Source organism: Dipodomys spectabilis, unplaced genomic scaffold, assembly GCF_019054845.1.
Source record: "Dipodomys spectabilis isolate Male_0828 unplaced genomic scaffold, ASM1905484v1 ptg000081l, whole genome shotgun sequence".
In the NCBI taxonomy this organism is placed as follows: Eukaryota; Metazoa; Chordata; class Mammalia; order Rodentia; family Heteromyidae; genus Dipodomys; species Dipodomys spectabilis.
Genome location: NW_024870758.1, coordinates 1,778,200 through 1,801,777, shown reverse-complemented (window position 1 = coordinate 1,801,777; position 23,578 = coordinate 1,778,200). Strand labels below are relative to the sequence as shown.

Genomic DNA, 23,578 nt, shown 5'->3' with positions numbered 1-23,578 from the left:
ATAACATGTACAATGGTGGTGTGGCTCAAATAGACTTGAACAAAAAGCCAAGTGAGAATGTGAGGCCATGAATTCAAACCCTAGTACCAGCACACACATAAAGAGAGAGAAATAATCAGGGAAGGAGGCAAGGAGGATGGAGAGAGGGAGGAAGTAAGGAAAGAAGGAAGGAAATTTAGAATATTGTACTATAATTAGGACTGTGTTTCAACCAAAATCTAAGGTTTACAATTACATTTTATAATTATATATCTAAACTTTAAAATTACATACATTTACAATTAAACACTATAGTTACAAATTAAAGTTTAAGTAAGTACTTTTTATGGATTTTGCTTGTTTGTTTGCCGATCCTGGGCCTTGAACTCTGGGCCTGGGCACTGTGCCTAATCTTCTTTTGCTCAAAGTTAGCACCCTACCACTTGAACTACAGCTTTACTTCTGGCTTTTTCCGTTATTAATTGGAGAAAAAGAGTCTCATGGACTTTCCTTCCCTGGCTGGCTACAAACCATGATCCTCAGCCTTCTCTCAACCTCCTGAATAGCTAGGATTACGGCCATGAGCCACCAGCACCTGGCTGGATTTTTTTGTTTTTGTTTTTGTTTTTCTCAAAGAGAAGGAGCTGGAACATTTCTTTGGCTTAAGGAGAATTAGAATATGAGTTGAAATATTGTTGATACATTAGAATTTCTTTGAGATATTCTTCTTCGTCATTGAAAAAGAAGTAACTTCTTGTTGCATTTAATTAACTGCAACCCTATTTGTGGTTACTTTTTAACCTCAAGATTTCAGGATAGTGTGCAGTGATTATTGAGACCTAAATGTAGCTTTGCTTACTCCTCATGTGGTGAGGATTCGAGTCCTTGTATGCTGATATGACATTGTTTTAGGGAAGCAAAGAATGTTAATTAATTTCTCTAGAAATTAATTAACTGACAGGTGTATCAAACATTTGGGGAGGGCTATTCAGCCTATTTCTTGATGATCTCTTTATATTACTATTATTATCTTTAAGAAACAAAGGGGTTTCACTTCAAAGTGTCAATTTAGGAGTACACAGCATTTTGATCAGTGTCACCATTCAACCTTCTTTGATATGAGATATATTTTCAGAAAGTATAACGACATTTACTTCTTGAGAATGATCATTCTGCTAGTAACTTCAAGGGCATTATATTATTTTGTATTGATTTGCAATTTATAACTCGTAGTTTTTAATGTGCTTTATTAGCATTTATTATTTGTACAAGTGGGCTTCATTGTGATGGTTCCATACATGCAAATAGTGTATCCCTTCTTCTCTCATTCCCCCTTCTTAAAACAATTTCAACAGATTTCACGCATGCATATAAGAATACAAAACATGACATTGTTTTGATACATATTTCTAAGATTAGGGACTAAAGAAGTGTGACAAGTCTGTCAGTATCCTAGGCTGGCAGCAAAAGACTTGAGGCTAAATGTAGGCAATGCAGGTCTACAGAGAGCAAGAGAGAATCTACCTCCCCTTCTCACCTTTAGTCCTTTAGGGGAGCTATCTGTGTTGGTTACACCCTTACTTACAATGTGCTATCCAGTTTATCTTTTAGCACACCAGACATATTATGCCATAATATAATTATTTTCTTCTAAAGTAGTTACTAGTGCTTGAAGAATAAAAAGGATTGACAATGATGTCTTCCTACTCTAAAATAGGATGGAAAACCCATGAATTGTAACTTCATTCCTTTGGATATAAAATTAGACCTTTGGGAAGACTTACCAGCAAGTTTTCAACTGAAACACAATCGCTCACTGGTAAGACTACTTTTATGTAAAATAGCTGTATTTGTTTTAAGTAAAATTGTGGATATAATTGTAATGATCACTTTGAGTTTAGTAAAACAGTGCTATGTGGCCTATTGCAGAATCAAGTCACCTTCTGTATTTTTAGCAATCCAGGCAGTGTCTATTAATTACCCTAGTGCTAAAAATAAATGTGAAGTCTGTCTTCTTAGCAAATGATCACACCTAGAGCTGCTGTTTCTACAGATAGAATCTTCCTCACATTTAATTTCTCATTCACAGAATTAGCAACTGTGATATTTGTATCTGTCACATTTTTATCCCTAAGGTTAAGTTCTAACAGTGACAAATTCTGGGAACAGGGGTAATATCATGTTGGGTGACTCTGGAGTCATTATCAAAATCACTAGTATGGAGCTACAGGCCAGATACCTGCCAGGGAGGATTAATTTCAGATGTGTGGCTGAGTTACGATCATTGCTAAGAAGGATCTTCATGTTCAGGAACTGACCCAGGATGCAGTGAGCATTTTTTTGAAAAGAGAAACAAAAAGCAAACAGTGGCTTTAAAAAAAAAAAACAACCTTTTAGTAGAAATAGAACATTTCCAGGGGATCAGCTGCATCTATCTTAAAAAAAAAAAAAAAAAAAAGTAGCAGTATGCTATTTTCTTTAGTATCAACAAATCCTGACTCTCAGATCCAAGTCCATCTGAACAGCCAGTTATCTATAATTGACTAATAATGAAAATAACCCTAACAAAAATGACCCAAGTTTATTGGTGAGTTTTTTCCCCCTAGGGTAACAGGCATCAAATAGAAACTTATTCTTGATGTTATTTTGTTCTTTGGTCATCCCTGCCAGGCCTGCTGTTCTTGAGGAAACTTTGCCTTGTCTGCTTCTGGGCTATGTGCTTCCAATCTTGTTTTCCTTTCACCTAGCACATTTATTAGTTTGTCCTTTTGTGTGTTAAGGGCATAAAGTGAGTGTCCTGAAACGTGCCTTTAGCAGATCTTCGTATTGAAAGAATCTTTTTACAATTTAGCCAAAGATAATTTACAATAAATATATGAAACTTCAAGTTGAAAAAAATCCTTAAATTGTGTTACTCAAGAACTTGTTTGGGGGATTGAAAAAAAAACCCTGAAGTTTTCTCATGTTGTAAATAACTTCACTTTCACAGAAAGATGCATGATGATTGTTAACTCTTTTTATTATTTTCTTTTCTATCAGATTTTAAGGTTTGTTCGAGAATGGAATTGTCTGACTGCCATGAAGCAAAGGGTAATTAGGAAAAGTGGACAGCTGTTCTGTAGCCCGATCCTTGCACTGGAAGAGATCACAAAACAACAAGCCAAACAAAATAGTACCAAGAGGTATGAATCATCTTTCTATTTTATTTTGTATTTTCTTACTTTTCAGGGTTATTCCTATAGAAAGTCTAATCTAATTGACCCAATAATAAAATCCTGGTAAGTTGAGAGAAAAGTGTTTATAAAACCACAGTTCTATTATTTCAGAGCAACATAATTAGATATATAGTGAATTCGATCAAATCTGTTAGAAGATATCAGGTTGTTGAATCTTGGTCACTATGACTTTAGCTCATCAGTCGAGAAGCCAGAGCCATGGAAGCTATGACTTGTTAAGCCTAGGACACTTATATCAACGGAAGACATTTTACTCTAAGAATCTTAGAGTATATCCTGGGATCTATCTTCCCTGGCTTCCTGTGGCGTGCATTTCAGGTGTCATGCAGCCAGGGAGATGTACCATCCCCTTTCAACAAGTGAAAAGTAGCTATCAGGTCTGTGTTTGAAAAGTAAATAAAAGGAAAGTTCAATTGTGACACATTTGTCACTATCATTGCTTAATCTGTAGGTCGACATTTTCATTACATCACCATTTCTTTGTCTCAATTAAGTACACTTTTGTGTGATCTCAAATTCCTATTTTTTCTTTTTCTTTTTCTTTTTTGGTCAGTCGTGGGACAAACTCTGGGCTTGGACACTGTCCTTCAGCTCAATGCACGTGATCTGCCACTTAAGCCATAGCACTACTTCTGGTTTTCTGGTGGTTAATTGGAAATAAGAGTCTTGCTGTTCTTGTTAATGTACTTATAATGTACTATGTGATTTTTTTTTGTTTCTTTGTATGTTCTTCCCCAATGGTATAAACCTATTTTCACTGTATTTGATTCTGGTGCCCTGCATCTTGTATATACATTTTTCTAATTTGGGGAGGGAAAGGGAAATAACAAAATGCTGAAACAAGGATACAGGTTGACCCATTGTAACAATGATATGTACAAGACACTATGTTGAAAACGAATTTTACAACTTTGGAGTGGGGAGGGAGGAGTTGGGGAGGTGGGGAGGGAAGGGATGGTAAGAAAAAAACAAAGGAGGAGGTAACAGTACTCCATAGGAAATGTACTCATTACCTTACTCATGTAACTGTAACCCCTCTGTACAGTATCTTTATGATTAAAAACATATATTAAAAAATAGAATGGGGACTCAAATATGTAATTGTTACTACTGATCTAAAAATTACCGGGAAGGGTACCTTTGAAACTCTTAGGGAATCTTTCTGTAGGACAAAGATTCCTAATCAGGGACAGTGATGCCAGGATTGCAATCTCTAAAAATATTCTAGATGATCAGGACTAGAGAATGCAACTGAAGTGCTTCTTACTGGTCTATACACATTCTTGGCATGCGCCAACAATTCTATTGAAAATCCTATAGTAAGTAGGACTGGGCCCACAAAAAAATTTATGTTTTTAGAATGCCTATAGTGTTACTATTGTGAAATCTTAGGCATAATACTAGAGGATTTTTAGAGCTGTAGGCACTTTATACATTTACTCCAGGGTTATAAATTCATGACTTAAAAAGGCAAAAGAAAGAACCATCAATGAGTAAGAAAAGGATGGGATCAGAAGTGGCGCTGTAGCTCAAGTGGTAGAGCGCTAGCCTTGAGCTGAAGAGCTGAGGGACAGAGCCCAGGCCCAGAGTTCAAGCCCCATGACCAACAAAAAAGAAAAAAGAAAAGAAAAGGATGGGACCTAGCTTAGGATGATAGCAAATTGAAAAGTACATAACTTATCTGAAGTCATTCAAGTTCAGTTTTTTTTCAAACATTTCTTTATATTTATAGTAAAGGTGTTGGATAGAGGGATTACAGTTACATAAGTCAGATAAAGTGTAAATTTCTTTTTGAATCAAGTTCAAATTTTAAAATAAAATACTTTCTTAGTCAAATAAAGCCCTTTGAATAACTGGGTTTATCTGTGAGCATGTATTGCTTTATATACAAGTGGATTTGAAATACCTGTGCATGCATTTCTTCATATGTGTGCATATACATGTATTTATACACAAGCATAAGTATGTACAAATATCAAAAGCATGATGCCTATTTTATTTTTTTCATTATTTGTGCCAGTCTTCTCTACTTTACCCATTCTTATTAATACAGACCTGGTTGAAGCATTGATCTTGTCTTTCTTACATAATAAATTCCCTTCACAGTTGAATTTATAGCCCATTCCAAACATTTCTAAATATGTTGTATTGTTTCTTCTCCATCAGATATGATGGACTACTTAAAGTATCAGTTGAAAGAAATGACTGATTATATGTAAAAGTTGAGCCAAAATCAATACAAATTGAAGTCAGACATACAGTGTTATTTATAAAATTAAATGTAGATTATACAGTAAGGCTATATCTTAAAGTATCAAATTAAAGAATCAGATTTGTATTTTTAAGAGCTCACTCTGACAGAAGTTTGGAAATTAAATAAAAAAGGAAAGACTTGAAGTAGAGAGAAAAGTAACATTCATTTCTTATTGTTGCCATCACAACTTTCCACAAACTTGGTGTCTTATTGCAATGCAAATTTGTTCTCTCATAGTTCTCTAAGAAGTTCAGACTGACCCTTGCTAGTTATTTTTGCTATGTGTTTTACAAGGCTAAAATGAAGGTACTGACCAAGTAGATTCTAGAAGCCAATTCCAGACTTACTCATATGGTTGTCACAACTTATTTTCTTGCACATGTAGAATTGCGGTTCCCATTACTTTCCTATGTGCCGACTGAGGGCTACCATCATTTCCTAGAAACCTGTCCTACCTAGTAAGACTAGAAATCCAGTCCTACCTTCTACATGGACAGTGTCAGCAGTGAGTGTCAAATCCTTTGCTTAGTGAGGCTTATGGACCTTTGGTTAGCCTTAGTTACATCTGAAATGTTCCTTTATGGCATTACCTGGATTGGTAATTGGCTAGGTGATCTGAGGCGGGGAATCCTAGGAGATACCTTAATTCTGCTGAAGCTACTCACATCGGTACATACCTTTAGTGCCATCACACATGAGGCTGAGGGGATGACACTTGAGCTCAGGAATTTTTGAGCCTTGCCTGGGTGACAGAGAGAAAGAGAAAGGAAAGAAGAGGAGAAGCAGGAAAAAAGGAAGGAAAGAAAGGGAGAAAGAGAGAAGGAAATGAAAAAAATACGACAGTGTGTCCGCTATCAAAGGTAAAAGACTACTGTAACCGTGACATTAAAAATAGGAATGGAGGAAAAAGAACAGAGAGCACTATTAAGGAGGGATACCTAGATCCTCAACATGCAGCTGATGCACCTGCCGAGGTGAGATGCTGTCAGAGACACTCTGAGTTCTCCTGGCAGAACTCAGTAAATCTCAGTATTTTGGAAAAGCAGATGTGAAAATTGAGGCTAAATAAAATGGAGGAGTGAGGCCCTGGAGCTCCTTCTTCCCACGCTCACATCAGTGTAGTCTCTACAGAAACGGATCCAGAGGGCCGTCAGCCTTGGAAAGACCCAGCTCAGTGGAGGTAAAGGGAGAGATAGTACACTGAAAACAAGCTCTCAGGGACAGCTCTCAGGCCCCGCGTTCAAGCCCCAATGACCGACCAAAAGAAAGAAAGAAAGAAAGAGCTGGAAGTGGAGTGGAGCTGTGGCTCAAAACAAAACAAAAACAAAGAATGAAAACATCACCAGCCACAGTTTGTTTTTGAGTGAGTTTCATTTCTGATTTAGTAAAAGTAGGCTTGATTTAGCAGAAAGTTGGCCACTGTTTATCCTCTACCTATAACTAATCTCTAAAAAGTGACCCAAAGCCCTAGATTGTATTCATTAGAACGGGCCACTTTGCAACATACACTAATTTTGCAATTGCCAATTTAAACTCTTATTAATCCAGGAATTAGTTTAGTAACCAACGTTTTTCCTTCCCTATATGCCAAAATTAGGTTTTACCACATCTGTTTGGGAGATGATATACTTTAAGCTTAATAGCATACTTCAATGAAAATTAAATTATTGGTAACTTGGAAACTTTTCACCTCTCTTTCTTGGGGCAGATCAATCTGGGGTTTGGGGTGTATGTGGACTTCAAGAATGTATGCTTAAGGCTCTTACATGAGAGCAAGAGGTTATTTTTAGTTCCTAAATCACTGACTAGATTTCTCAGCATCTAGCATTCACACATTGGAAAATACTGGAGGCAAGACTTAATATTCCATTGCCCTCAGATTTAGGAACATTTTGAGTTTATTTAGAATCCTCAAGAACACTTTAGCAAAGTGTTTTTTTACCAAAGGAATAAAATGGTTGAAGAAATGAGAAGTTTGGGGGAAGTTTAGAAACTCAATGAGCACGTTAAAGAACTCAAAAGAAGAAAACTAAAAAAAGAACTGTGATTCCTTTTTACTATTTTATTATTAAATAGTTGTACAAAGACATTACAATTCCATCTGTCAGGTTATGAGTACAGTATAGCTTGATCAATGGAAGAACTGTGATTCTCAAAAAAGAATTTAGCTTGTTTTTGTATTGTTGTTGTTGTTACTTTAAGGAAGACACACAAATGGAAATGCAAATATGAAAAGATACCCATCTGGGGCTGGGAAGGTGGCTCAGTGGTAGAGCGCTTGCCTTGCATGCATGAGGCCCTGGGTTCGATTCCTCAGCACCACATAGGAAAAAAGCCGGAAGTGGTGCTGTGGTTCAAGTGGTAGAGAGCTAGCCTTTTGCTGAAGAGCTGAGGGACAGCGCCCAGGCCCAGAGTTCAGGCCCCACGACCCGACCCCCCCCCCAAAAAAAAAGATACCCATCTGTACTGTTACAGGAAAAATGAAATTTTAAAGTAATAAAAATGCCTACCCCTTTTAGCAGAGAATTTGTTTATTTGTGTGTGTGAGAGGTTTTGCCCAACGTTGTCTGGAAATCCTGAGTTGTCCTGCCTCTGCCTGCCAAGTGCCGAGATTCCAACGTACACCACCATGCCACGTCAGCAGAGACTTTTTTAAAAATGCCATGTATTGTGGGAGTACACACACTGTCATTCATTGTTGATAGAGACATGCACTGCTTCAGCTTAGCAGAAATGAAATTAGTAAAATCCACCCACATTTAAAGCACTCAAGACTTTTATATCAGGAATTTTATTTATTTTGGGTATACTTAATGTGGAGCTATTGAGAAAGTAACATGGTTTGTGATAGAAAAACTGGAAATGATGTACATGCCCATTAATCAGATGACAGATAATGTATTACATGGTTTACACACATAATTGAATGACATATTACCAATAAAAAAAAGTGCAGAATAGCTCTGTTACAGAAAAGTGGCTCAAGTGGTAGAGCCCTTGCCTTGAGCTGAAGAGCTCGGGGAGAGTGCCCAGACCCAGAGTTCAAGTCCCACAACCAACCAGAAACAAAACAAAAGCAAAAAACCACTCAAAATATGAAGAAATCAAGTCTAAACTAACTTTTTACAAATTCCATAAGAGGTGTAAACTACCAGAGAAACTGGGCCATCCTAATTAATTGGGTAATTGCATCTTACCTACTTAAATTCCCCTGTCACTTTTCATTAGAATTACTTTCCTCTTTACTTCCAGTCCCTGAACCATTGTGTGTGGTATTGATAGTGTTGTATAAAAAGGTTTTGAATCCCACATCAAGAGTAGTTTTTTTTGAGTGGAAGATTCCATAAACCTTGTATGGGCTGAAACTAATGAGAACAGCCTTCAGGTTATAGGAGATGTGATTGAACCTGGTTAACTAAAATGAGAATCACTTTATACAAAACACTGCTACAGTATTGCTACTGAGTAAGATAATTTGGAGGTGCCTTAGAGAGATAGTCAAGAGGGAGGTAAAATACTGGGAAGGTCTCTGCATAGCTTAATAGGTAGCATCTGTAAGGCTGTTTTATCTGTATTCAGTCTTTTTTATTTCCACATCCACCTTTTTCCTCTTAAGTTTTAAAAATTGGTCCAAAGGGTAGTTTAATAAGTATTGAGTTTCTTAGAAAAATAAACGTTGAAGGAACAAATTAGAACAAAGAGAGATCTTCTCCAGGAAAACGAGTTTGGGATGAGAAGTCGCCAGCAGAGAAGGAGAGGGCTAATGAAGAGGATGAATGAGAATGAATGTAGTCAAGGTAATTATTTGTACATATGAAAATGGAACAGTGAAAACTATTGAGGCTATTTTAAGAATCTGGGATTGGAATAAAGAAGAATAATGGAAGGAATGGGTTTGATTGGGATACATTGTAACATGTATGAACCACCTCCTTGAACAACTAATATATGCTCATTTTAACAATAAGGAAAAAGAAAAAGAGATATGTTTCCTACATAATGTACCCCCATGTAAAGGACAACAGTTTTTAACTTTAGTATTAGCACAATAATAGAGTTATAGCTTGCTTTTGCTTATGGTGCCCTTGCAAAGAACAATATAAACTATTATGAGAGAAAATCTACTAAATATCTGTAAATTCTTCTAGATACATCACCAAAGAAGATGTTGCTGTTGCCTCAATGAACAAAGTGAAGAATGATGGTGGCTGTATTCGTCTGATCATGAAAGACTCTAGGCCCCAGGACCCTTCCACAAAGTAAGGACACAGTAGTACTGAAAATAGGTCTTTTAAAATATATATTAATTTTGTAATAGTACTTCACCTTCGTGTGTCATGTTAGAGGTTACAAAGAGCTTTCATGATTTCATAGCTCTTTAGTCTTTCTAGCAACTATGTGAAGCATGTGATCTTAACATCTTGTAAATAAGAAATGATGGAAGGTACAAATTCAAACTGTTTTCCAACCTTGAACTGTTCTAACCAGAGAAAGATTTTCCTTTGATGCTAACCAACCATAGAAAATAAGCTAAGCAGTTATTTCTAGTTGTAGGACTTTTTCTTTCTTTCTTTTTTTTCTTTTTCTTTTTTGCAGTTGTGGACTTGAACTCAGGGCCTCGGTACTGTCCCTGAGCTATTCTGCTTGAGGCTAGCACTCTACACTTGGAGCCACAGCTCTACTTCTGGTTTTTGCGTGGTTAATTGTAGATAAGTCTCACAGGGCCTTTTCTGCCTGGGCTGGCTTTGAACCTCTATCCTCAGATCTCAGCCTGTTGAGTAGCTAGGATTACAAACATGTGCCACCAGTGCTCCACTGCTGCAGGACTTTTAAATCAGTTAAGTAATGTACCTTTTCCTAATTCTAACAAACTGATTACATGTTCTCATATTTCAGTTCTGATTTTAATTTACCAGCCCTGAGTTTACCTGAGTTAATGAGCTTTCTCTGGTCATTCCTATCAGCATGGTCAGCTACTTCAATCGATCACGTTATGGCTATGAAGACTTCCTGTATGTATCCTGTAAGCCAGAAGATGCTGGAAGAGTTTGTACGGACCTATCTGACCCACTATAGTTAGAAAAAAGGTAGCTGATAAACGTTAGTTAGGATTTGACATTAGCCTCTTCCAGCCCAAAGAAACATTTTCTAACATCTTTTCCAATTTTTCCAGATGTTTCAAAGTCTTAATTCCTTAATAAGGACACATGTAAAATCACGAGAGGCAGCATGTATCAATTCAATTTTTGTAACACACTGTTTTTCTTTACCTGTCAAGGAATACAGAATGCCCACTACAACTATTTCAAATCTATGGATTCCCTGCTAATTGTTTATCCACATAGAAACTTTAGACCTTCATATGAGGCATTGATTATGGTCATTATTTATTTATTACCTATTGACATTTTGTTTAATTGTAGAGAGCTCCTTGAAGATGGAAATTCTTACACATCTCAAGATGATCTCATTGTGAATCCTTCTACGTCTAAAGGGTATTTGCAAGCTGTGGATAATGAAGGAAATCCACTTTGCCTTCGCTGTCAACATCCCACTAATCAAGAGTATCAAGCAAATGCTTGGGATTCACGGTTTTGTTCTCTGAAATGTCAGGAAGAATTTTGGATTCGATCTAATAATTCTTACCTTCGAGCCCAAGTATTTGAAACTGAACATGGGGTATGTCAGCTATGTAACGTGAATGCACAAGAACTCTTTTTATGTGTGAGAGATGCCCCTAAAAGTCAGAGGAAGAATCTTCTAAATGCTGCTTGGACTTCAAAGCTCCCATTGGAACAGGTAAATTATATCTCGTGACAGAAAGAAGGCAACATTGTGATGAGCAATGAATATTGACTCCCTAATGTTATGTTAACTTTATTTTGCTTGGCTTTGTCGCTCATAGCTGGAGCTCTATCACTTGAACCATGCTACCACTTCTGGCTTTTTGCTATTTAATTGTTGGTTTAGGCTGGCTCCAAACCTCAGTCTTCAGATCTCATTCTACTGTGTTGCTAGGATTATAGGCAAGAGCAAAAAAGAAAGCAAGTGCCTTTTTAAAGCTTTTTAGTATGGAAATTTTCAAGTATATATACAAATTAGGAATAATCATCATCCAGCTTCAATAGTAAAACCCAATTTGCCATTTGATTCTATCTTACCCTGTCTCACTTTTGTTTCCCTCTTGGACTATTTTAAAGTAAATTCTAAACAATAGGTCATTATTTTTATTAGGTATTCCCAAGGTAGACTAACCTCCTTTCTTCCTTCCTCCTTTCTTTTCTCCCTCCCTCAATCTCTTCCTTTGCCCTTCTCTCCTTTCTTTGAAGTACATCACAATTCAAATGATAGTTTCTTAAATATAGTAAGTTCATACGTAGTTTCCAAGATTGTCTCTGAAATGTTTTTCAGAAGTTAACTTTGTCCCAAGACTGGTACAAAAAAAAGTTAATTTTGTTTGATTTAGAATTAGAATATAATATCAATATTATTTGGTTATTATGCCTTTTAAGTTTTATTTAATCGCTAATATTATCCAATCCCTTTTTTTAAACATTGCTTTTTTTTTAAACATTAATTGTTGATAAAAATGGATTCTTTGCTTACAGGATTTCCCACATGTGTCTTTATGGTACTTTTTTTGGCATGTTCTTCTATCTCCTCTAATTTCCTAAATATTGATAATAAGATGTAGAAGCTTAATTAGATTTTGATTCCATTATTTTGGGAAAAGATCTTTTTTTTTTTTTTTTTTCAGGAAGGAAAAGAGGTTTATTTATTTACTGAACTGCTGCCCCCGCCATGCATGGTGAAGAAGCATGGCTGAAAAGGGGGGACAGCCACCTCTGGGCCAGGACTTATCTAGGCCAGGGACAGGAAGAGGTGTGGCCAGGTGGGGGAAAGGTGTGGCCACCCTGGATCTGGATGTGACCTCAGGGTCTGGGACCCTCCTAAGGTCAGATAGGAGGTGTGTGACCAGAGGTGGCCCAGCAGGATGGGAAGGTGACTGCTTCCAGGTCTGCCAGTTACCTAAGCAACAGACACTGGGTGGAAACTTAGCCAAGAGGGAGGAGGTGTCTCTGTGCGGACTTTACATTCCATCCTTTTGATAATTATGAAAAAAGGTGAAGATTCTCTCTGGCTACTTCCACATCAATTGTAGGGGTAAAACGCTGAGATGTGGTCCCCTCTGGAGAAGGCAGCAGGCAGCAGCAGTCATTTGGTAGACGTGAGTCCTTAGATGAAGTGTGGAGGAGGCAAGTCTCTTGGATGAAGTCTGGAGAAGTCTCATCATGCATTGAGGGACATGGTGGAGGTAGTCAGGATGGTCTAGGTGGGAATGAGGCCTGTCTTCCAGGTTGGAAGAGATGGACTGGATCTGGACTGCATGTAGACTGGCTGGCACTGAACAGAGTAGAGAAGTGGTGTGGACGTGGATGTGAAGGCCAGCAATGGTATTGGTGAAAAGCCTCGCGTGGTGTCTCAAGGCGGTTTGGTTCGTAGAAGAGGGATGGTTAGGAAATTCTAACTTTTCCAACTCAAAAACCCCATCCGAGTCATGGCAACATATGTAAGGTATATTAAATAGGTAGGTTTCATTAGGTAGCCGATGAAGAGAACACCATGTGCAATTCAGGCAGGAAAAGAAGTTTATTTATTTACCAAACTGCTGCCCCCGCCATGCATGGTGGAGAAGCATGACTGAAAAGGAAAGGGGCGTTGGGGGCGAGGTGGGGGAGGGGAGGGGCGGGGAGGTGGGGAGGGCTTGGGAAGAGATCTTAACAAGTGATGCTTTGCATCTACAGACACAAAGTCTGGTGGTTCCATTTTTCATGATGTTAATATTGAATGGCAAGAGCCAATAAATAATCTGAAAAATGTAGTTCATTTGAGATACCTGTGTGTGGGGATGTGTGTGTGTGTGCACACATGCAGATGTAGGCTGATATGTATGTGAATTCATTCCATTGTAAAATATAGTTTTAATAAAGAGGTTTTAACAAAATATTTATCGGTCATAGGCATCAATATTCACTTGGGTTTCCAAAATTCAGCTGGATTCTGATCTTGTTTTCTGAACAGTTGTAAAATTTTAAGTAAAACAAGATATGTAATTTTATAGGGGTTTAATTGGATTTTAACTAGATTAAAAAAAGATATTCCTAGTCGGGCTCTTGTGGCTCATGCCTATAATCCTAGCTACTCAGGAGGCTGAGAGCTGAGGAACATGGTTCAAAGCCAGCCCAGGCAGAAAAGTCCGTGAAACTCTTATCTCCAATAAACCACCAGAAAACTGGAAGTGGCACTGTGGCCCAAGTGGTAGAGCACTTGCCTTGAGCTGAAGAGCTTAGGGACAGCGCTCAGGCCCAGAGTTCAAGTCCTGTGACAGACAAAAAAAACCAAAAAAGATATTCCTCTGCTATGCAAATTACTAGCAAATTCAAGGCCTATAAGAGATAAATATTTTATTGCTTTCAAATTGCAACAAAAATATGAGATGAATTCCTGCTAGCTAAACAAATGAGATTTATTTACCTATCACTGCTGTATTATTGAGTTACTATTATTATTACTGATTAATATTATTAATAAATACTCTATAAATTTATCATCTTTGAGAGCTATAGAAATGTACTATGTCTCTAATGAGAAGCGATGTATTACACTATTCTGAAGGCTGTCTACCACATTCTGGATACTGTCCGCTGCCTCAGCAGACATGCTTCCAAGAGATGCACAATGAAATGAAGCTCATCTTGAAGTTAGCCTGTTTAGTGGTGTAGAAGTCACATGGTAAACATCCCAAACCAGAGTGCTATCAGAATAAGAAGCCCAGATGGAGGAAAACCAGTTTATGAGATATTGTTCAGATGTGGCCCTCGTTGATTTGCTGTACAGTTGCTAGTGAAAAAGCAGCAGCTTTGGGATCATTCTGTATGTCAGGATTAAAGCTGTTCAGAGAAAAGAATTGGTTACAAAAGGCAGACCAAAGTGGATTTTTTTTCTAAGAATGTTCCATTCAAACTGTTATTCTAGTTTCTTCTAACAATGCCAACCTCAAAATCAACCAATATGTATCTCCTAGCAGTTGTTAGGAAGTTTAGTACAAAAGGGGAAGTATGGCAGGCTGTGAAAGAGGTCAACTAGACCAAGTTTACTATGTCACCTTACTGCCTCTTGAGGTCACTCACAGGTCAGCAGTATTGATCAGGTCACTGTGCCTTAGAGGAGCTGGCAAGCTTTCTTAAAAGTGTCTTAGAAATGACTTTGGATTCTCATGACTAGTAGTCATGAAGATGATTATAATTTCTACCTAAGACCAAGAAAATAAAAACAACTGGCATACTCATCTTTGTAATATAACTTCACCGCCATTGTGCACATTGGTTTTACTACCTCCAGTAAAATGCTAAAATACATCCAATTTTTAATGTAGGTCATCATTGACTAAATACAAAGTATATATATATATACATATATATATATATACACACACACATATATGTGTATATATATATGTATGTATATATATATATGGACTGTCCATATAGTGGCTGTTTTAAGTGGATGTCTGTGTAATTCCAAAAGATTACATTCTAGTTCATGTAACTTGGAAGCTCTCAGGCAAATAATGTATAATTTCTGGATACATTGCCACTAATACAGTGTTAAATACATTTAAGTCAGCAATTGAAGACTGTTGGTTTGCTTTGTCTTGTTTTGTGCTGGTCCTTGGGATTAAGCTCAGAGCCTAGGTTGTTGTTTGTTCTCAAGGCTAGTGCTCTACCACTTTAGCCACAGCTCCACTTCTGGCATTTTGGTAATTAATTGAAGATTAGGGTCTCCTGGACTTTCCTGCCCTGGCTGGCTTCACACGGTGATCCTCAGAACTTAGCCTCCTGAGTAACTAGGATTACAGAGAAAACCCACCTGTGCCCAGCTATGAGCCACTGACATTCAACTTGAGTTTTAATTTCATCCTGTTACTATTGTTTTCTCACTTTTAGTTTAGTGAATATATAAACTAATTCAAAGGTACAGAAACAACCAGATTTCCTACACTGTGAAGAATCTTGATAATTTGCTTGTAACTTTTTAAAAAGTTATAAGTGAGTTAAGGGAGAAAAAAAGTTATTTTCAGGTACACATTTTATTGCCTTTAAATTACTAACCTAGAGAATCATTTTTGTTTTTTTGCTTTCTACTCACAAAACTAAAGAAAAACCTGTCCTAATGTATTTTCTCCATGATTTTGCTGTAGAAACCTGATTTCACAATGCGGAACAAACACTTTCTCCAGCATATGTTGAAATTTGCTGATCATGTGGGTCTTTTGCAGCTGAATGAAATGATAAGAAACCCAGTAGAAGGACATTTCTGGCAGGTGGATCACATGAAGCCAGTGTATGAGGGAGGAGGACAGTGTTCCCTGGACAACCTACAGACTCTCTGCACAGTCTGTCACAAGGAGGTCAGTGATGCTCACAGACAGTAGCTTTGACTCCATTCTGAGCAGATCAATGGAAAACTGCATATATGTGTGGAGGAACTTAGACCTTTGGTCTCCCCTCTCAAAGCCTTTGTAAGTTCTCAGTCACAGAGGAAAGAGAAGCTGCTCTCCTACTAATTTATTCTAGTGCCTAAGACATATCTCCACTAGCAAGAAAACATGAAGGTATCCTACGGGTTACCATCTTCAAGAGACACAGACCCTAAAACTAGAACTGTTGTGTATTGAGAGCCATCATTTTCATACAACTAAGGATATCTTAAAGTATCTGAAAAAAATTTATGAATGATCTCTAAGTCTACCACACTTAATTTGCAAAGATCACACTATTGGCTTACCTATGAAACTTAATGGCCTTGCCACATTTTTTTCAGCAATTCTCTATTGCTTAAAATGAAAGAGAAAAGTTATATAGGTTTTATCTACCAGTATGAATGTTTAAAATACAGTGTTATCAAAAGATGGAAGGACCTACCTGTTAAGATAATGTTAGAAAGAAACATATATTTGGGCTGGAGGTATGGCTCAAGTAGAAGAGCACCTGTCTAGCAAGTGAAGACTTATGAATTCAAACCCCAGTGCCACAAAAAATAAATTAATTAAATAAATAAAAATAAAAGCATATATTCAGTATTCAACTTTTTATCACTTATTGCCTGCATTATATTCAATTAGTTTACTTATCCATTTTCATGCTGATTAATATTTAGCTATTCAGATATTTTAGCTCTGAAACATAATGCCACCCAGAACATTTCCTATTAGCAAAATTGTTTCCTACATTTTAAAGTCATTCTTTAAGATGGATTCTTAGATAGCAAAAAATCACTGAGTCAAAATACTTGGGTATTTTTTAACATTGTAGGAGTTAATGACCAGTCATCTTTCATAGGATTTTATTCAGTTATCTTTCCTCAAACCCTACAATGAATGGAGTACCCCATTTAACTATGCCTAAAGCCGTTGTTTATAAAAAGGTCTAATTAGTTACGTTTATACTTTTGAAAATTTCACATCCTTTGCCAATGTTTGTAATACATGAGACCTTTTAGCCTTCTTTTGATATTTTAGATTTCACAGTATCATCGCAAGCAAAATTTTTATGTTTTTTATTTTGTTTTTAGTTTTTCTTTTCTTTTCTTTTTTTTTTTTTTTTTTTTTTTTGGCTTCACTCTTTGCACCTGGGCCATTTCCCATGAACGTGGACTTCACTTGGGAAAAATCCACCCGATTTCTTAGCTATGCAAAAGTATGATCAAATTCAAGACCTATCAGAGAATTAAGAACTAGCCGAAGAAAATTTAGTCCTTTCTGTATTTTTTTCAGATTACCATGAAAAATTTTATTTGTGAGATTAGAAAACAAACCCAGATCTAGTCTGTGTCATTTCTATATTGCCTTATCTGTTCAATTGGGAATAGCTTCTGGGCCCAGTGATCAGGAAGATCAGAGCAGACTTTGTACCAACTGCACTCTGAGAAATCTATCTATAGAAGTTCCTTGTACACCTTCCTAAATGAGGAAAATTGGGTTTCCAACAGTCTCCAAATAAGGGATTCATTGTCTTAATGAGTAGCAAGTCATGCCCTTTAGTTTTATGTTTTCTCCTCCAAATTGAATCCTGGTGAATGTAGGATTTCAGCTCACTTTTCAGAGCTGCCATGGTACTCTGCCTTTTGGCTCAGAGTACTCCCTATTGGCCATGCAATGAATATAGTAACAATGTTGATTTTTTTTTCCCAAATTAAATATATAATAAGTCTTTGAGCTCCTGTAGCCAGTACTTTACTCCTAATGTTTACGGTGCACATTTGTTAACTTTCAGAGAACTGCCAGACAAGCCAAAGAAAGAAGCCAAATGAAAAGACAATCTCTAGCATCAAAGCATGGATCAGACATCACACGATTTTTGGTAAAGAAGTAGAATGGAAAATATAATACATGGATGACATGGTTTGCATATGGAAGAATTAAACACAATCCTTTCATGTTTATGTAATATTTGAAGAGTGAAAAATTTAGAACATAAATCAAGAATTCAGATTCAGGCTTTGTTCTAAGTATTTTTCAGTATGAAATACTTTTTTGAAAGTACTTAACTGAATATTTCTATGGTCTAATTAATTTCAAGCAGAATCTCAATTATGTTTCAGAAAGATTTTTGTTAAGCTTTTAGTTCCCCTAGTATGTCTTAATTACTATATTATGCATACATATTACTTGAAGAATATACTCTAAATTACCTGAAAAATGCTTCTAGATTAGTATCGGTTCAGAACTGTTGTTAGTATAAATGGAACATTGCAAAACAATAAGGAAAATTGCAGTGGTGAATCATCATTATTCAGGAATTCTGGGCCAAGCATGACCAGCCTACTTAGTATACAAGAGAGATTTGTTCATTAACTGCCTCTAAAATAAGCTTGGGTTACTTATTTTGAATATTAATGTTTTTGCTTTATTTCTCAGCCAGTAATCTGTCAAAGCTAAATTGTTCCTGTGGTGTTTATGGGTAATTTGGGTGTTCTGGATAATTATTAAAGCTATTAAATAACTGAAAACATAAAATATAAATGCCACATGAGCCTTTTTTTCTGAGAGTTTTTCTTTTGTTTTAGTTTTTGATATGTAAAACTAGGCTTGGCATGCTTTGTCAGCTGGTTGTCATATTTTGCTTTTAAAATCCTCTTTTAGTATTTATTTCTCATACCTCTTTAAAAAGAATGATGGCAAAATATTGTGTGGAAAAGCAGAATCAGATAGTTATATAAACTTTAAAATACAGTGGTAATACTAACATGTAATTGCACTTTTAAAATGGCTGAGTGCCTACTCCTGTTGTAATGTCAAGTCATAAAAGCGAAGAGTCAGAACTACACAAAGTATAGTCCAAGGAAGAACTGCATTCTCCAAAATACATGCTTATCAATATCATTTGGATGTAAGCCTCATTAGTTTGAACATTTCTTTATTTTAATTAGTACCTTGCCTTTTACAAAGAGTATTCAATCATGAATACCCCTTCCAGAGTTGTTATTAATTACTAAGTATTTCTTATATAAGATCAAATAATTCTATTTCTTTTATAAATGAGGTTGAGATTTCTTTGGCCCCTTTTCTGTTTTGCGGCTGAAGCTTTTAAGCAGGTTTTTGCCTCATTTACAGGGTAACCTAGGATTTGTCAAGGTTGAGAGCCTAGAAGTCCAAAGCCTAGCACACTTTCTTCCATCATGGCGTGTTTGCAAGGCAGAATATAGTCTAAGTAGGTCAGATGTGATTTGTATTTGTTCTTTAGGTCATACTAAGGTAGTAATTCTAAGCATAAAGTACTCAGTTGTAGAATTTGTATGATAACTTGAGGTAAGATGATTCATGAAAATGGTTTCCCTTTAATCCAGGTTTCAAAATTCTTTTTTTGTTTTCTTTTTTTGATTTTTATTATCTCTTAAGTACAAAGGAATTGCTATTTAATAAAACAGTTTATGAATACAATCTCATACCCTTTCAGTCTCATCCATCTCTCCCCTACCCAGCTCTTCCATCGCTCTTCTTAATTACCAATTAAAAATACTGTCAGGGGCTGGGAATGTGGCTTAGTGGTAGAGTGCTTGCCTAGCATGCATGAAGCCCTGGGTTCAATTCCTCATAAACAGAAAAAGCTGGAAGTGGCACTGTGGCTCAAGTGGTAAGTGCTAGCCTTGAGCAGAAGTTCAGGGACAGTCTCCTGTCCCTGAGTTCAATTCCCAGGACTGTCAAAAAAAAAATGCTGTCAGCATCTGGGTTCTGGTGATTCTTACCTATAATCCTAACTACTCAGGAGGCTGAGATTTGAGAATTGCTCTTTGGAGCCACCCCAAGTATCATGCGATTCTTATTTCAGTACAGTCAGAAGTTACTATACTTCAAACGGTAGAGCATTAGCCTTGAGCAACAAAGCTAAGGGACAGCACCCAGGCCCTGAATTCAAGCCCCAAGACAAACACACATACACACAAACACCAAAGAAAAAGCTTTAAGAAACAACATGCATTACCACATTGAACATTACCTGGCTCTTCTTCTCTTCGAGCACACACATAGCTGCTCTGCTTCCCTCTGATTTGATCTGCTTTATGTGTGGGGCACAATGAGATAAAGGATTTGGGGACTGAAAATGAAAGCAGAGCTTGGCCTAATAGCAAAGACCTCAGGGAAATCTTAGTCTGGAAGAGAAGCTTCCTCACTGGATTACAAATGGGAAGGTCTGACAAGTGCCCAGAAAGAATCAGGGTAAGAAGTACCTCTGTGTACAGAAAGAAATACAGAGTGCTCCTACAGAAGACGCCAGCTGCCAGCACAGAGGAGATGGGTGAAATGAAGTACACAGTGTCACCAGGACTCTAGAGAAGGATGGCCAACCTCCAAAAAATTCAGAGAAATGAGAAGTTCTGGAACCAGGGAAAAGACTGAATCACAGTAGCTGAGGAATGAACCAGTTTTTAGCATGGATCTGCCTGAGAATTGTGCCCGTGCCAAGAAACCTGGCTGGACCGTGGTCCCGCTCAGGAGCACAACTGATTTGGGGACAGCTTGAGCCAGGATGGTTCAGACACCCAGTGTCAGGCCAGCCTACTTTCCTGTTCCATCACTCACTGACACTGACCCTAGACACTCTACCTGCATTTAGTAGCTACAGACCAGGAATGAATTTAATGGAGAATCTTTAAAGAGGCCCATTCTCAGAGTTAATTACAGCCTAATGTATATTTCTCGGTGAGATTTTTCCTGTGACAAATGAATACCTCCCACATTTTCTTAACTGTGCCTGGGGAAAAGATTTTCTGCCCACACATCTTGGTAATGAATCACCTCTTTTTCAGATCCTTGAATGAAATGTTTAAAATATAGTTTCCTTTTTAAATATAGTTTCCTCAGAAATAAAAGTATGAAGCACTTTAACCTATGTGTCAAAGAAGTCAGCATTGTTGAGAGTTAAATGGAAGGATTCCTTTTGTTTACTGGGGAAAGAATCTTGGAAATCAACCCCCAAAAGATTGTAAAAATAATACCTCATTTGTTGTTGTATATTATTCACCTGTTTCTCATTCCATCTTTTATTGTTTTGAACAGGAAAATTGTGAGCTTCTACTCTGTGTACCAATCTACTTGAATACCCAACTACCAACCTCACCTCAAGGGTGACAATTACTTTCTGTTGACAAGGGTGCTCTGCCACCACAGCTCTGCTCTTATTTAACATCCAGAAGCATCACTGGAAGAGCTGGAGGCATAGCTCAAGTGGTAGACTGCCAGCCTAGGAAGTGTGAGGCTCGGAGCTAAAACCCAAGTACTGCCAACCTCTCTGTCACCCCAAGAAATATATCATTGTTGCCAAACTACATTCTGGGTTTCAACCACCTGCCTCAACAGTTTCTCTCCTGGTTCTCTCTAACCCCTGACAGGGGTCTTTCTAATAGGAGATTAATACTATTTTTTTTATTGTGAAAATACTGTACAGAGGGGTTACATTTACATGGGCAAGATAGTGAGTACATTTCTTATCAAGCATTGTAGCCTCCTCCTTTGTTTCCCCTTCCCATCCTCCCCAGCCCCCCCCCCACCCACCCAATCCTCCCCCCCCCCCCAAGCTGTAAAGTTCGTTTTCGACATGACAACTTGTACTTCTAACTGTTGCAACAGGTCCACCTGTATCCTTATTTAAACGACTTGTTTTTCCCCTTCCCCTCCACAAATTATACCGACACTAGATATTGCAAATAAGGGAAACCATGGGACCTATGTTTCTTTGGGCCTGGCTTACTTCACTTAATATAATTTTTTCCAAGTCTTTCCATTTCCTAACAAATGGAGCAATGTCATTCTTTCTGATGGAGGCATAGAATTCCATTGTGTATATATACCACATTTTCTTGATCCATTCATCTACTGAGGGGCATCTGGGTTGGTTCCAGATCTTAGCTATGGTAAATAATGCTGCAATAAACATAGTTGTGCTGGTAGCTTTAGTGTGGTCTTATTTGTAAACATTTGGGTAAATGCCCAAAAGTGGGACTGCTGGGTCATAGGGGAGCTCTATGTGGAGTCTTTTGAGGAACCTCCATACTACTTTCCAAAGCGTTTGCACCAACAATGAAATAAGGTTCCCTTCTGATACTATTTTTCTGGAAATAGGCCTTTGGAGCACCCTGAAAAACCCTGCATTATCAAACTGTTCAAAGTACATAGTCTCTGCTCATACATGTCTGCCTTTCCTACAACCATATCTGTTTATTAGATTACAGAACTTCCAAAATGCCAAAGCTATATGATAGCTCTGCAAATCATTTTTCTGTTTCTATAAATAACATGCCTGAGATAATCAACTCTAAGCAGGAAAGGGGGGTTGCAGTTTTGGAGGTCTCCGTTCATAACTGAGTGACTGTGTTGTTCTTGTGCCCTTGGCATGGTAGCTCATTGAGACAGAAGCTTGTGACGTAGTAAAACTCGCATGTGACCAACCAGGAAGCAGTGAAGGAAGGAGCTAGTGACTGTAGGAGCTGCCACAGTCTTCATCTACCAAAGACTCCACAGTCTCCTGGTAACTCTTCAGATTTCAAAACTTAGCAATCACTGGAAGGCGGATGTTCTCATTTTGACCCTGGAAGGCTAAAGACATTTTGAGCTCATCCCAAAGGAGAATCAGTGGGTTGGCATTTAGTTTTCTCTGTGTGTCCTGGTGTTTAGTAGATGACATGGCAAATCACAGGAAATGCAGTCTCCCTGGGCAGAGCTGGCTTCTGGGTTTGTTGGGGGTTTCATTTGGGAGCTGACCCAGTGTCCAGCTCCCATCTCCTAAACACCAATTCTGACCAGAGCCTTGCACCTAACAGAAAACATCTTGATAGTTGTTAGAAAGTTCCTGAGCACATGGCTCTTGAAAAGGAAGAACAAAACAGCAGAGTTAGTGCTCAGCAAGTGCAATTTATAAAATTCCTAGTAAGGCATCTGCTCCGTGAACTATTCCATCAAAATAACAGTGACTACAAATTGTCAAATTGGATTGTCAAGATTTCCACCCTGACATGTTGTTGTTGTTGTGGTTGTTGTTGTTTTATCACTTTTCATTAGAAAGGAGTCTGTTGTTTCGTAAACTTAACACTGTAAGATGTTTGTTCCCAGATTCTTCCAGTTGGTCTTCTGAAAAATTAGCGTGCATCTAATTCCTATCCCACTCTGTCTTTGCATGACAAGCTACAGAATTAATAAGCCCAGTATAAATACCTTTCAGCCACTTAAATAGTGTCTTAGAAAAAAAATAATAGATTTGTTGAGTTTAATTTCTTAGAAACTGATCTAAAGGAAAATGGTTTTTTTCCTTGGAGGACTTTTGGAAACCCAGTTTTAGAAGGAGTTAACACAGGAATTCGTTTCCTGATGAAATCAGAAAATTGAGTGCCAGAGGTTGAGCATGGATCTCAGTGGTAGAGGACTGGCCTAGCATGCATAAGGCTCTGGGAAGGGAAATGGGGAGAGGAAGGGAATTGGGAAGATGAAGGGAAGGGAGAACAAAGGAATCAGGGAAAGGAAGAGAGAAGGAAAGGGAAAGGGGAGTCCAGAGAA

At 37.6% G+C, this 23,578-nt stretch overlaps 1 protein-coding gene across 4 annotated transcripts in view; it reads left to right on the top strand.

Annotated features, from left to right (window-relative positions):
* Zranb3 (zinc finger RANBP2-type containing 3) overlaps nucleotides 1-19,427 on the top strand; it is a 210,834-nt gene extending 191,407 nt beyond the window's left edge. For all 4 annotated transcript variants that reach the window (XM_042683551.1, XM_042683549.1, XM_042683550.1 and 1 more), the window contains 6 exons: nucleotides 1,697-1,798; nucleotides 3,019-3,161; nucleotides 9,618-9,728; nucleotides 10,893-11,268; nucleotides 15,809-15,940; nucleotides 17,805-19,427. In XM_042683551.1, coding sequence (XP_042539485.1) covers nucleotides 1,697-1,798; nucleotides 3,019-3,161; nucleotides 9,618-9,728; nucleotides 10,893-11,268; nucleotides 15,809-15,940; nucleotides 17,805-17,903 — 963 coding nt within the window. In that variant the 3' untranslated portion in view covers nucleotides 17,904-19,427. The remainder of the gene's footprint in view (nucleotides 1-1,696; nucleotides 1,799-3,018; nucleotides 3,162-9,617; nucleotides 9,729-10,892; nucleotides 11,269-15,808; nucleotides 15,941-17,804) is intronic.
* Nucleotides 19,428-23,578: the final 4,151 nt, after the last annotated feature.